The sequence below is a fragment of the Vicia villosa genome, unplaced genomic scaffold (assembly GCF_029867415.1).
Source record: "Vicia villosa cultivar HV-30 ecotype Madison, WI unplaced genomic scaffold, Vvil1.0 ctg.001102F_1_1, whole genome shotgun sequence".
NCBI lineage: Eukaryota > Viridiplantae > Streptophyta > Magnoliopsida > Fabales > Fabaceae > Vicia > Vicia villosa.
In genome coordinates this window covers 373,741-388,293 of record NW_026705480.1, presented here as the reverse complement: position 1 = coordinate 388,293, position 14,553 = coordinate 373,741, and the positions used below count along the sequence as shown (strand labels likewise).

At 30.2% G+C, this 14,553-nt stretch overlaps 1 protein-coding gene across 1 annotated transcript; it reads right to left on the bottom strand.

Annotated features, from left to right (window-relative positions):
• Positions 1-215: 215 nt before the first annotated feature.
• On the bottom strand, positions 216-2,592 carry LOC131633257 (uncharacterized). Its single transcript, XM_058903963.1, has 2 exons — positions 2,321-2,592; positions 216-470 (listed from the first exon to the last, which is right to left on the bottom strand). The coding sequence occupies exons 1-2, from the start codon at positions 2,470-2,472 to the stop codon at positions 401-403; spliced, it is 222 nt and encodes a 73-aa protein (XP_058759946.1). The 5' UTR covers positions 2,473-2,592; the 3' UTR covers positions 216-400.
• Positions 2,593-14,553: the final 11,961 nt, after the last annotated feature.

Below are 14,553 nucleotides of genomic sequence, written 5' to 3'. Positions count from 1 at the left end.
GGAATAAAGAAGAAACACATGAAAATGGAGGAGGATTAAAAAATGCATTAAAAGAACTTCTTGAAAGACCAATGCATTTCAAGTTGAATATTTTATCACTTCAGAGTAATGACACAAAAATAGCAGTCCAGAAGTTAACATTTTCCAACTTACAATCAGATGGCTCTCATCTCAGCAGTCAAATAATGCAAATATGCTCAAAACTAGGACTGGACTGGAAAAACCATAACTTCATATTATTGCTCAAAAAAGGCGAAGAATTAATTTAGTATCTAAAAAAATAAAAATAAAAATAAAAATAAAACCTGAATCTATCAAAAGACAGTAACAGGTGAGCACACAGAAACAGAAAAATTACTACACTAAACCAACCACCCATCACATTAACTAAATAAACATATTAGTGCTTATCGTCCTTATGAATGTCTTTAACTTTCGATTCAATTTCCTTTTTAGTCTGCTCCATTTTCCTGAAATAGATAATACAAAATATGAGAAAGAGTCGTCCGTATTAGAATTCGAGTTTGGCATAACTCATCCCAACAAAACCAGCTTGAAAGGTGAAGGATATCACTCTAGATATGTCTGTAAACCCCTTCCTCGATTCTATTTGATGATCTTTATGTTTTACACATACAAAAATAGCATATAGGAATAATGAATATATTAATAACTACAAATGAAAATGTAACACAACCAAAATGCAGCATAGCACAAATAAATCTCACAGAAAACAACAAGAAATTCAAAGACATCAAAATATTATCTGAAAAGATCCATAGCTTATGGTTTTTTCCCCTTATGGTTAACTCAATGAAATAGAACATCACATGAAAAAGAGAAGAAAATCCTTTTCAGAGCCCTACTAACAAGCTAACATGTTTATTGAATGTTTTGAAAGCGAAGTTGTAGACGTTTTGTTTCCCTTCCAAATCCTATCCGATCTAGCACATTCTCTTGCAAGATTTTGAAACTAATTGCTAAAACTCTATTGGTTAATGATGAAACACCTTTTTCTCTGTTGCAACATGTAAGAGCGAATTTCATTATTTTCATATTCTGACAGAAACATCTAACCCGACACTGATACGCAGATAACGGAAAAATAATTTAAGAATAATAGAAGCGATCAAATGAAACTACATGTTTCAGTATCGTATTGCTGTTGGACACCAGAGACACCATCATTATGAAGGATTGGTGCTACGTAGCTTTCATCTACTTCTTGTTATATTGCATAATAATTTACTGTTAAAGTAATAGTAGTAATAAATTACGTTGCTGATCAGTTGAAACATGAAATCGTCTAAATTTAGGCCAAATTTTCAAACAAAATGCAATCCTCCCTTCATTTTATCAAACAAAATGCATTCCCCCCATCATTTTATCAACAAACAAATGGAAGGATCCCCAAAACAAAAACTTAAGCATATACTTCAAAAAATCCAATGTACAATATTTCACTTGAAATGTTCTCATCAATCTCTCCAAGGGACGACAAAAAACAGCAGATCTGGTCAGCTCAACAACAGCTACAAAAGTCATTCCAGCATTACAAATATTATAATTTTTAATACACTAACTTTCAAGTAAATAAAAAAAGAAACTAGTTTTAAGCTCTAATCACACAAATGAAAAACAGAGTTTTTGGCAACACAATAAGTTTGTTAAAAAAGCAAGCAAATGGCATAAAATGACTTAATAGTTCAATGACAAACATTTTAGATATACGATTTCAGATTGTACGTCTACCATAAGTAAACGGTTTTGAGATTACGCTTATCAGATTGGATCCGTGTTATCGATGGCAGATGGTGGTTAGCCAAAATCCTGCTTTGCGGTACCGTTATTGAGGAAAAACCCGCAATATCAGGCAATATTTACCATTGCAGCAAAACCAAAAACCGCCATCTATATCCGCCATAGTGCTGCAATGGCGGATATTTGATGACACTGGATTGGATCCCCTTAATTTTCCTTAAAATCTAACTCATCAACTATGAAGCAAGCACGGACACCCCGAACACCCCAGACACTGACACGGCGACATCGGTAATAAATTTAAAATATGAATAAATTAAACTAATTACAAGTGTCGGTGCAGATGTCTGGCACCGACATACCTTTTTCAAAGGTGTCAGTACTACATAGCTCATTATCAACGAATTACTTAGGTCAACACTAAATTGACACCAATATGTTGACATATGAGCAATCATTTGAAAAAGTAAAGAAACACCAGAGATCAACCATTCAACAGTGAAAAGCAAAATTTCAGAAAACCTAAAACTTTGAAACAAAGAGAAAAGGGGATGCTTACTTTGAAGAATTGGCGGTTTCTTCTTCTAGCCAGTGGCGAATTTGTTTGACGTTGCGTTTGAAAATCGACGCAGATTGCTTCACGTCGCCCCTTAGAAGAAGAACGACGGCGCTTACGCCGGCCACCGTCAGTACGAAATTCGTCAAACCCATAACTCCTCTTTGCACGCGATTCACGAAATTGTTAACTCCTTGAAAGATTTTTTTAGTGAATCATTATATTTCTTGGAATGTTTTTCATATGAGTTTTTAAGGAGAATTTTAACTTGGGCCTTAAGTTAAAGAACTAAATAAAAAAATTGTCTGAAAAATTATAGATAATCTTATTAAAAATATATAATTATTTTTTACTATATAGCTTTAGACACAATTTAGCATGACTCTATTTTTAATAATAAAAGATATTTTAGTTTTTAATAATTTTTAACCTAAATTAATATATAAAGCAAGTATTTTTTTAACTCATTTATTATAAAACAAGTAAATAATACTTTTTAAAATAAATTAAATTTAAAGAGTATTTATACTATTATTGTTACATTAATTAAATCCTTCAAAATATTTAATTTTTTGAGAGACAAATATATCATTGTATTAATCAATCAAAAGTGTTACTATTTTTTTTTTTATTGTACTACATCTGATCTGACCTATTTTAAAATGATGTAACCCTATCGAGATTGTGAGCAGCTTTATTAGTTTATCTACCTATGTGTTTGAACTTCACCCCTTTGAGCTTCGTCTTTTTAATATATAGCTTTAGGCACAATTTAGCATGACTCTATTTTTAATAATAAAAAATATTTTAGTTTTTAATAATTTTTAACCTAAATTAATATATAAGACAAGTTTTTTTTAACTCATTTATTATAAAACAAGTAAATAATACTTTTTAAAATAAATTAAATTTAAAGTGTATTTATATTATTATTATTATTACATTAATTAAATCCTTCAAAATATTTAATTTTTTTGAGAGAAAAATATCATTGTATTAATCAATCATCAATCAAAGGTGTTACAATATTTTTTTATTGTGCTTCATCTGATCTGACCTATTTTGAAATGATGTAACCCTAGCGAGATTGTGAGCAGCTTTGTTAGTTTATCTACCTATGTGTTTGAACTTCACCCCCTTGAGCTTCGCCTTCGCCTTCTTCATACTTCTCACTATACCACCGACCAAGTTTCTTGGCGTTATGTTATCCGTTGAATTCATCATCTTGATGAGATTTAGGGTGTCCAGTTTGAACTCCATCCACTCGTATCCTTCGTCAATCACCTTATCCAGAGCCATCTTCAACGCCATCGCTTCAGCTACTAACGACTAGTTTGACCCTTGCATGATTCTTGTGATAGTGTTGATGATTTCACCTTTTCAACATTCCTAATAAAAGCCCTTAAACTCCATCTTCCTTCCACCGCTAAAGTTGCATTGGAGCCACACCATCTCCACTCCTCCACTCCTGGTTAGTATTACTTATGTTCCCCTCTTGCATGTTAAGATATTTGCCTTTATTTGCTTGTTGGGTGTGGATTTTGTTTGTTTCTGAATGATTGTTGTGGATTTGCCTGTTTTCACAGTTGTTGTGGTTCGTGATTTGGTTTTTCTGGCGTTGTGTGTCTATCTTTGTATAATTTCTGATCTATTTTTGTTTCTCTTTTCTGCATGTGTTCGAATTCCTCTCCATATTTCTGTGTGTGGCTGCTAAAAGAAATATTGTTTGGGTCGCCCTGGATATGGATACTAGTGTACTTGTTCACCGTCCTATCTCTATAATGTTCATCAGGCCCGGCCCTGTGCATGTGCAGGAAGTGCAACAACACAGGGCCCCAAATTTTTTAAAGGTCCAATTTTTTTATAAATATAAATTGAAATAAATAAACTGTTTTAATAAAAATTCAATAAATCAAAAAATGCTATGGTAAAATCTTAATACATACAAAAATTGAGATAGATCAAAATTCAAAATAATTATAATTAAATATATTATTGAATAATAAATAATTATATTTTTTGTGTTTTTTGAAATATTATAATTGTATTTATATTTTAAATTTGGGCCCATCGGCCCTGGTGTTCATTGAGGATATAGAGTTTTTCAGCGTGCTTATTGTAGATCTGATTGTTGGTGTTAGGGAAGCTATAACAGTGCTCTATTTCTCTATTGATGTCTTTGTGTGTGGAGTTCGACCCTGATCCCAACCGAAAGTCCTTCATATTGTAGGTATGTTGTTGTTTCCTATTCTCCATAATAGTGGCCATTTGGTTTTTTCCTTTGTCACGAGTAATGGTTCTTATGCAACCGTTGTTGTGTTGTTTTCTGTTTTGCAGGTTTTTCACCACAGTGTCCTTCTCAGTATCCTTTATGCAAGAGATTTTTTCTTTATACTTATCCTCTTTTTGTTTTCTCCTAATTTGTTTATTCAGTTGACTCATTCTAATATTATTCCTTTTTACTTTTTTCTTTCTTCTGGTACTCTTTTTCTTATCCTATTTTGCATTGTTGTTGTTGCTCTTTTGCAAATTCTAACTGTAATCCCTTTTATTGTTTTTGCTGATAAGATTATTGTTGTTGGCTTCTTGTTTCCCTTATTAGTGAGGAACGTACTGTTGTTGTTTGTCGCTCGATTAATGGCTTCAGTAATAAGTATCTCTCTTGGTTCGAACACAATAAAATTCATGGTCTGCCATATTATGTCAATGATGTTGATAAATATGTTGAGTGTGTCCTCTTGCATGTTGTTAATGTTGTGCTTAGTACAACTTATGAAATCATTTTGATCCCCCTTGTTGAAATTAAGATTAAGTTGGGATCCAAATCAAAATTGATTAACCCATTGGCATTCACTAAAGCAGTGATTTGTAGTTTCCATCTTGCTATTACATCTAGAGCATAGGGTGTCCCTATTCATCCCACGAGCATTTAAGTTTGTTTTAGCAGAGATGATATTATTCAAAAGCCTATATGACATGCTTTTGTCTATGAGTAATTTTACTCTTCCAAACTTTCTACCAGGTTTTAGATATTTAGTTCTGTTTAAGCATTCAACATGATTATTTCTATCCCACTCAGTAATGCAATAGTACCCTGGGGAAGTATTTATCTTTTAGCTTTAAGAATATCCATATTGGGGTAGTATTTAGATTTTGGCACCCTAGCCACAAGATTGTTAGGGTTTATACGAACTCTTCGTGTCTGTTTAGCAAGAAAAGCTTTATTGAAGTAATGAGTCATTCTGAATCCCAGCTCACCTTGTTGTTTTGAGAGACCGAGCTTCTTTCAATTTATCCAGTGGGCTTTTTTTATCCCCCCACCAATATTTAGCCATGAGACTATCAATTTTTTGACAAATACCTTTGGGAAGTAGAAAAGAACTCATAATATAAGTAGGGATAGTCTGTAGAATTGCTTTAATTAATATATCCCTCCTAGCATAGGAGATCTTGTTCTATTTCTAAGCATTCATCTTATTCCTTATTCTATCCAAATTAAAGTTGAAACTTAGAGAGTTACTGATATGAGTAGGGAGTCCAAGGTACATGTTGATCATGTCCACAGTGGGAATGCCTATGATTCTTGTGAAGGAGTCCTTTTTGTCCCGAGCTATCTTGGTATGTGTTTATGATGCTCAAAAGTTTTTTTTCCTTAAGCTCCCCTACTTTACAAAAAATTAAGCTATCATCTACAAAGAAAAGATGAATTATATTAAGAGCCTTATTAGCAATTTTTATTCCAGTAAAAGTTTTGGCTATCTGCGCATTAGTAATTAGATTATATCGGCGCATATAATAAAGATGTAAGGGGAGAGAGGGGGGGGGGGTCTCCTTGTCTTATCCCTCTGGTTAGGATGATGGTCTCGGTAGTATACCCATTTATCAAAATAGAAAATTTGACTGTCTAAATGCATTGCATCATGGTGTTGGTGAGTTTAATCCATTTCACATATCATAGGCTTTTTCCATGTCTAGATTTATTCCCACGTAACCTTCCTTATTCTTAATGGTTTTCTAAATATAATTAAAGAACTCATAAGCAATCATCGTATCGTACGTAATAAGTCTCTGTTGTAAAAAAAACTTTAATTTTCACTAATTATATTTAACTTCAATCATAAATATCATTTTAAATATTTAGTGACTATTTTATGAGGTATTCTAAATTTTAAATAAAGTTTTCTATTTTTTGTCAAATAGTCTAGTAGCTGAAATTCACTCTTTAAAGGTGAACAAGTGGTATGTCGCGAGTTTGAACCCACACTCCTACATCTGATATCTATACACAGCTACCAAATAAGCTGACTTAAGGGAACAAGTTTTCTATTTTAAATGGTAGTGTTTATGCTTTCATCGACCAACAACAAAAGTCATTTAATTTCTAAATTTTAAAATTTATTAAATTTAAAACTACTGTTGTCAATCATTTTAGTAATCATACTACCAAATATAATAATAACATTCATTCAATATCAAGTAATTTATATATAAATGAAAGTCAAACGGATAACAAGCTACACTGATATCCTTTTTAGATGACAAATTCAATCCTTTTAAAAATTAAAATCATAGTTCTAGAAGATGCGATATTACTACATATGAGCATTTGAACTCATTGTAAAAGATTCATGACCTCTTATGCTAGGAAGCATAAAGTGTCAAATATAAATGGTATGAAAACATGTTGATTTTTCGAACACATTTTATCATGTTTAACCATTTTATTTGAAATAGCTTTGAGAGCTACTTGTCCTACGGTTTAACCTTCAGTTCTTAGTCCCACAAGAGGAAAACCATAGTAAAATATATTTTCGTCTAAATAAATGTGAACTAAAAAAACATGTTTAACCTTATATTCTATGAGCTTATTTGAGACCAAAGATGACTCTTTTCAGTTTGGGAATATGGTTAGGATTTTTATGGTCCTCAAAATTTAGAGGTTGAGAATTCATTTATAAAACCATTTAGGAAAGCAGACTCAATGTCCATCTGATATAATTTTAAATCAAAATAGTAAGAAAATGCCAAAAGAAGTCTAATAGCTATGAGACAGGCTCCACCAACATAAGTCTCTTCATAGTCTATCCCTTCAACTTTATTATATCCTTTTGCCATAAGCCTTGCCTTTATTTTTTTGTCATTATTCAGTTTTGGTCGTGTTTGATCCAAAAATCCCACTTAGTGCATATGGTTGTTTTATTTTTAGAAGTTGGACTAAATTACATACGTAATTTCTGTTAAATTGATTGAGTTCTTCTTGTATAACAAGAAACTAACCTTCATCATTTAAAGCATCACTAATAGTTTCCAATTCAACTTGGGATATGAAACTAGAGTAATTACATAAATTATTTAACTGTAAATGTGTGCTTACTCCCTTTTTGACATCTCCCAGAATATCGTCCAACTGATGGTCCTTTGTGATGATCCAATCTTGAAGAACTTGTTTTGAGGTATCCTGTTTATCATTTTCTTGTTAACTTTCCTTTTAATCATCTTTAATGTCCTCATTTTTTGAAGGATCCACTTTAGGAATGTCATTATTGACTAAGTCTTCCATGTTTATTCCTAAAATATAAAAAATATCTTTCCCTATCTCTCATGGTTTGATTTCATAAAAAATGTATCAGTATATCTTTAAAGAGACCTTAATAGACGACATGGAGATTCCCATTTGTCTGTTTATTAGATCAATCACCCTTTTATTGAAGGTATCACCCTTTATTGAGATATCTCGCCTTTCTGTAGGATAATTCTCCTATCATAAGAATAAATAATGTGTCCTCCTCCTATATCGGTACAGAATAACTCATGAGAAAGGTTGATCACGCTTCCATGAATATAAGCACAAATAGGAAGTGAATTCCACCAAGTTTCATAATCAACAAAGAAACATGCATTGGCTAATTTATCTGCACATGCATTTCACTCTTTCAAAATGTGAGATATCTTGAATCTAAAGAAACGAATTATCTATAAAGTAATATTTAATTTAATTAAAAGATACTGAGGGACAATATTCAAATTAGAAAATGCAAGAATGACCAGCATCAAGTCAATTTTAAGCCAAAGACTTATCCATTTCTTTTTGTGAGCATATTCAATAGCAAACATAATTCCATGCAAATCAACTTAAAAAGAGGTGCAAACTCTAAACTTAGTTGAGAAAGATCCCAAGAGTGTTCCTAAATTATCCCAAAACATGCCACCAAAAGCTGATAGTCCATAATTCCCTCTTAAAGCTCCATCTATATTACACTTAAATCAATTATAACTAAAAAATACCAATTAACTTGTAATATTTTAGGTGCGGGAAGAGGTCAATATTTGGTGTCAAATCATTTAATAATTGTAAACTCTTGAATCGAAGATTACATGTTTCCCTTGAAAAAAGTAGATGCAAGTTAGACCAATTGATTAACATGAAGAATGTCTCTATCAAAGTCAATGTTACCATTTTGAAACCTGATATCATTTTTTGTGAGCCAAACTTTCTAAAGAATTATTATGACGAGAGTCATGATCAGGTTATAATTTTGAGAGCTCTGACTTCTACCAGCAAGTTTAAATAAGCTTTCGTAACTAGTTCTATCAATTTTAATGCCAAACAATCACTCCATACAATGCAAGAAAAGTAATGTGTACTTGCATCTAAGAAATAAGTAGTATGCAATTTCCACATCATGATTTCAGAGAGAGCACCTTGGAACCATATGCATTCCTCTTTGAATCAGGTTTTCTTTTGTTGCAATAACATTATATATTTCCAAGTCACTAATGATTTATAAGGTGGTATCAAGGGATTCCAAATGAGTTTTGTTCAAGAAGGCTCGATGTGATCTCTTCTGATACAATTGTAGGCTTCTTTAAAAGATAGATCATTATTTGTATCTCTTGTTCAGATGAGTTTATGACCAGTAGTATTATAAAATGAAATGTTAATCTTCAAAACGTCTTCATCAATTTGAAAAGCCAAATGGATAAGCCATAAAGAATGTTCCAATTGACGTCTTCGATAATTGTATTAACCTTAACGATTTGCATTAATTGAATATCCATTTGTAATACTAGGTGTAAATCTTTAATTTTGTATCCCAACCAATTGTAAGTCTATAAATCAATATTCTTCCAATTACCAACTTGCCATGTACCATGTTCCTCCAGAAAGGAAAATGAGTTTTTAATGTCAAGCCATATTGAAGAAGAAATATGATGTTTAATTGGATTGTGTGCCTGAAGTATCTACTAATAAGCATAGAAGACCATTGATTATTGATTGTCAATCATTTCTAACAAAGAAATACATAACCAGTTGTTTATTGTCTTAATATCTCTCTGACCAAGACATCCTTTAGACAAAGATGAAAATAACCTTCCAAAATATAGTAATCACCTTTATAATGTCTTTTATACTACATGTCCACACAAAACTTCTTATGCAATAATCTATTTTGTCAAGAAGATTGATTGGTTATTCATAAATCCTAAGACTATACAAAGCATACCTTGTATGACTAGTTGGACCAATTGAACTCTACTCATCATCGAAAGAATGTGTCTCTTCCATGTAACTAGCTTAACCAATACTTTATCTGCTATGATCTGGAGATGACAAGTTATACGCTTGCCTTTGACTATAGAAACTCCAAGATAGTTAAATGGTCTTTGCCTCACTCTTAAAGGGCAAGAAAAAAATTCTACAGTTGTTATATTTATCACGATTAATAGTTTGGTTGAGTGTAGAATGGTAAATATCCAAAAATCACAAAACTTTTGATCAAAACCAAATTGAGCATGAACTTTAATAAAATATTGAAAATTCAATTTATCAAAAAAAAATTTGATGTCTATCTTCAAAGTCATACTACTTCATCTCTCCTTTTTCTTCTCCATGGATTATGTAGTTTACTTGAGATATATACTAAAATTCCAAAACTACATAAATTTTGTGTGATTTCACCAATTTAATGGCTTTAGAATAAATTTCCATTTCTAAAACATAGTGGTTTATGGTCGGGTTTTCAATTGAACAGGTTTGGTTCGTCTGGTCCGGCCCGGTCCCGTTTGACTACCATGCTATAACTAATATAACCACAAATCCACAATATTACTACTGCATCACATCATAAATTCCACAATTTGAAACCTTGTCTAGGACTATTTTAAATTAAATGCTATGAAATCATTTAATATATAAAGGGCCCCGTTTGTTTTGACTTTTTTTAAAAATAATTTTTATAGTGTTACCGAATTTTGTGAAAATTTTTTTTACAAAGAAACTTTTTATAAAAGCTTCAAATGAAAATTTTGTTTGAATAGTTATTCTTAAAATGTGATTTTAGGTATTTCATCTATTTATGGGAAAAAAATTAGATATCAAAATTTCAAAAAATCACTTAATGAAGCTATTTCAAATAGATTTTCATAAAAATCATTTTTGAAATACAACTTTTTGAAAAAATTATGATTTTGACTAAGTTTTGGTCTTCAATTCTGTACATTTATGTCATAAGATGTCAAAATTAGTGTTTCATTTTAGAAAAAACGAATATAAAAAAACTTGTAATATTTTAAAAAACAGTTTTAAAAAATTTATTTTAAAAAATACAAAAAAAAAATCCATTTTTTTAAAGCTGAAACAAACTGGCCCAAAATAGAATCAAACAAGGACAACTTACATTGGCCCGATGTACAACTAGCCGATATATATTTGGAATTGGAATATCTTATCCCTGAATCCTCAACAACTTTAGAACCATTGTCTCTTCTTTAGCACTTGATCAGGTAAGGTAATACAAGCAAAATTATGCAAGTGGGCATGGCAAATTTCACTCTTAACCGTGGCTTTCCCTATCATACTAAAGCAAGAAAGAATTGAATATGATACTCACCCACTTATAGCAATTAGATCCCTCCTTTACTCACATGACAACTTGCACAATCATATGCAAAATCTGTAATAAAAAAAAATCATTATTAATATATCTAGAATATCCTAACAAAATTAGCAAAACACTTTTTTCATAATATTGTATTATTGGTGAGATTTAATTAAATTTTAACTTTATATAAATAAAATTTAAAAATTTGTTTATTTCAAACAAATCTATCCGTTCTAATACGTGTCACTTATCTTTTGGGTGCAGCTTCTATGAATAAGAAAAAACAAAGAAACTAAAAACGAACAAAGAGAATCCTTAATGTGTCCTTCATGATATCTCGAATCCATGTAGGCAGAGAGTTCCATTCCATATCTTAAGAGTTTTCTTCACGAAAATAGTGCTTGATGGTAATCTCCCACTCCGTGGTAAGAATATCCTAAATATTAACTATCAAGGATGCAATGCTATGGAAATTCATGAGAGGCTTAGATACCAACTCTATGTTAGTCTTTGAGTTTGAGTAATAGAAGACTTTTTTCATTCTATGTGATTTTTCCAAATTCAATCCCAACAATAAAGCCATAAGCTCAACATAAAACATGTTGGTGATCACCATGAAGCTGCTAAAATCTCTAATCAACTGTAACCAGATTTAAATATTCAAGAAGATGATCCGAGAGTTATCCTAGGATTTAAGTAGAAATTTTAATAGAATGATAATAGAAATCGTTATATGGATCCAAAATACTGAATCAATAAGAATAATAGAGATAAGATTTTGCTAATTTATTGGATTGTACCACTAGTCAGATACTCAGAGCCGGTCATGTGCATGTGCAGGAAGTGCTACAGCTCAGGGCCCCAAATTTTGGGAGACTCCAAAATTTTAAGAAGTTCAATTTTTTTATTAAATATTAATCGAAATAAATAAAATGTTATAATAAAAATCTAATAAATCAAAAAAGTACTAAAATAAAAACTTAATACATACAAAAATTGAGATAAATCAAAACTCAAAATAATTATAATTAAATATATTATTGATTAATAAATAAATGTAATTTTTATGCGTGTTTTTTAATTATTATAATTATATTTATATTTTAAATTTGGGCCCATTTTTAAAATTAGAACAGGGCCTCCGCGTTGATTGGACCGGTCCTGCAGAGACTCGTACTGCCGTCCAGTGCATTATTTATGGTGTAATATTTTATGAACGATATGAAAAATGTGAAGTAAAGAAGTTTGACCAAATTGCATTTATAAAATGAAAATTAACCATTTGAAAAAAAAATTGTATTAATAAGATATTAGTAGTATGAAAATTAAGTTGTAAGTTAAAATAATAATCCAAAAAAAATTTTTGGTTCTAAGTTAAAATAATGATCCACAATTTTTTTTTACTAATAAGTTATTAGTAGTATGAAAATTAGGTTCTAAGTTAAAATAATTTCACATGTGAACATTTCAGAAAGAAATGAAAATCTACTTTGTTCATTAAGAAATGAAATCAACGACCAGTGGTGAAAAGATTTTATTCAATTGTGCACTCCTTTCTCAGACTGTTTTTAACGGAGAAGATACCCGTGCGTCCGTACAGGTGAATTTATTTTAATTTTGATGTAATAATTATTTTAGATATACATATGAAAAGACTCATTTTTCTTGCGAAAGTATAATGAAAAATTATGAAATCAAAATATAACAACAAATAATATGATTATACAAAATATAATGATAAACTTGACAAATGATGTATTTAGATACACATCTTAACTTAAATAGAATTACGTAATTGTAAAATAAATAATTACTATATAAACTCAATTGTATTAAATAACAATAAAAAACTTGTGACATGGAGAAAGAAAAAAATTGACATTTGAAAATAAGAATTTTATTTTCAAATAAAGGTAATAATTTGATAGTTACACGTAAGATAAAAAGTTAGTTGTTTGAATGACCATGTAGTATTATTCAATTTGATAAAATACATTTTTAATGATAATAAATAAAAAATATGATAAAAAATATTGAATTATTAAATTTTAAAATAAAGTAAGAGAGAGAATAGGGAAAAGGTGGGGAAATAATGAAGTAAGAGAGAGAGAATAGAGAAAAGTGAGAATGGATGGTAGAAGAATTAGTAGTGTCAAATGTCCAATATTGATTCGAAAATAGAAACGTGGTAGGGTGATTTTGTTAATAACCATTTTGTCCAATTTGTAGTGCAATTTTTTTTTTTAAGAAAGGACAATAATAGAAGTTTGGTCAATCTTCTAGTAAAGGATAGATATATAATAGATAGTAGATAATAGAAATTTGGTCAATCTTCTAGTCAATGATAGATAGTAGAAGTACATTGAAAAATTATGAAATCAAAATATTACAACAAATAATATGGTTATACAAAATATAATGTTAAACCTGACAAACAATATATTTAGATACACGTGTTAATTTAAATAGAATTACATAATTGTAAAATAAACAATTATTATATAAACTCAACTGTATTAAATAATAATAAAAAACTTTTGACATGGAGAAAGAAAAAAAATTGACATTTGAAAATAAGAGTTTTATTTTCAAATAAAGGTAAAAATTTAATAGTGACCCGTAAGATAAAAAGTTAGTTGTTTGAATGACTATGTAGTATTATTCAATTTGATAAAATACATTTTTAATGATAATAATTAAAAAATATAAATATTGAATTATTACATTTTAAAATAAAATAAGAGAGAGAATAGGGAAATGGTGGGGATATAATGAAGTAAGAGAGAGAATAGAGAAAAGTGAGAATGGATGGTAAAAACTTTGGTAGTGTCAAGTGTCCAATACTGATTGGAAAATAGAAAAGTGGTAGGTTGATTTTGTTATTTATCATTTTGTCCAATTTGTAGTGCAATTTTTTTTTTAGGAAAAGACAATAATAGAAGTTTGGTCAATCTTCTAATAAAGGATAGATAGTAGAAGGATAGATAGTAGATTGCATTCGATAGAATAGCATTTAAGTACAATTGCATTTGAAAGGCTTAATAAAAAATGTCGTTATCTTATGGACACCTCAGCTACATGTAGCTGGCAAACAGTTTCTAGAAGGAATAAAATAGTGACACAACCAATACTATTTTGCAAATAAAAAAATAACATAAAAGCTAAATTTTATTAATTTGCAATATCATCCCTTTAACAATACCCGCCCCTTTAGAGCGCCATTGACTTTAAGGGTGAAAATTAGGTACTGTTTCAACAGATCATGGTAAAACTCCCAAATGGTTAAGTTCAGAGGCAGATTCTTCCACTTAACCAACACTACTGTAGCAACTATACATCCTTGTTAACCAATTT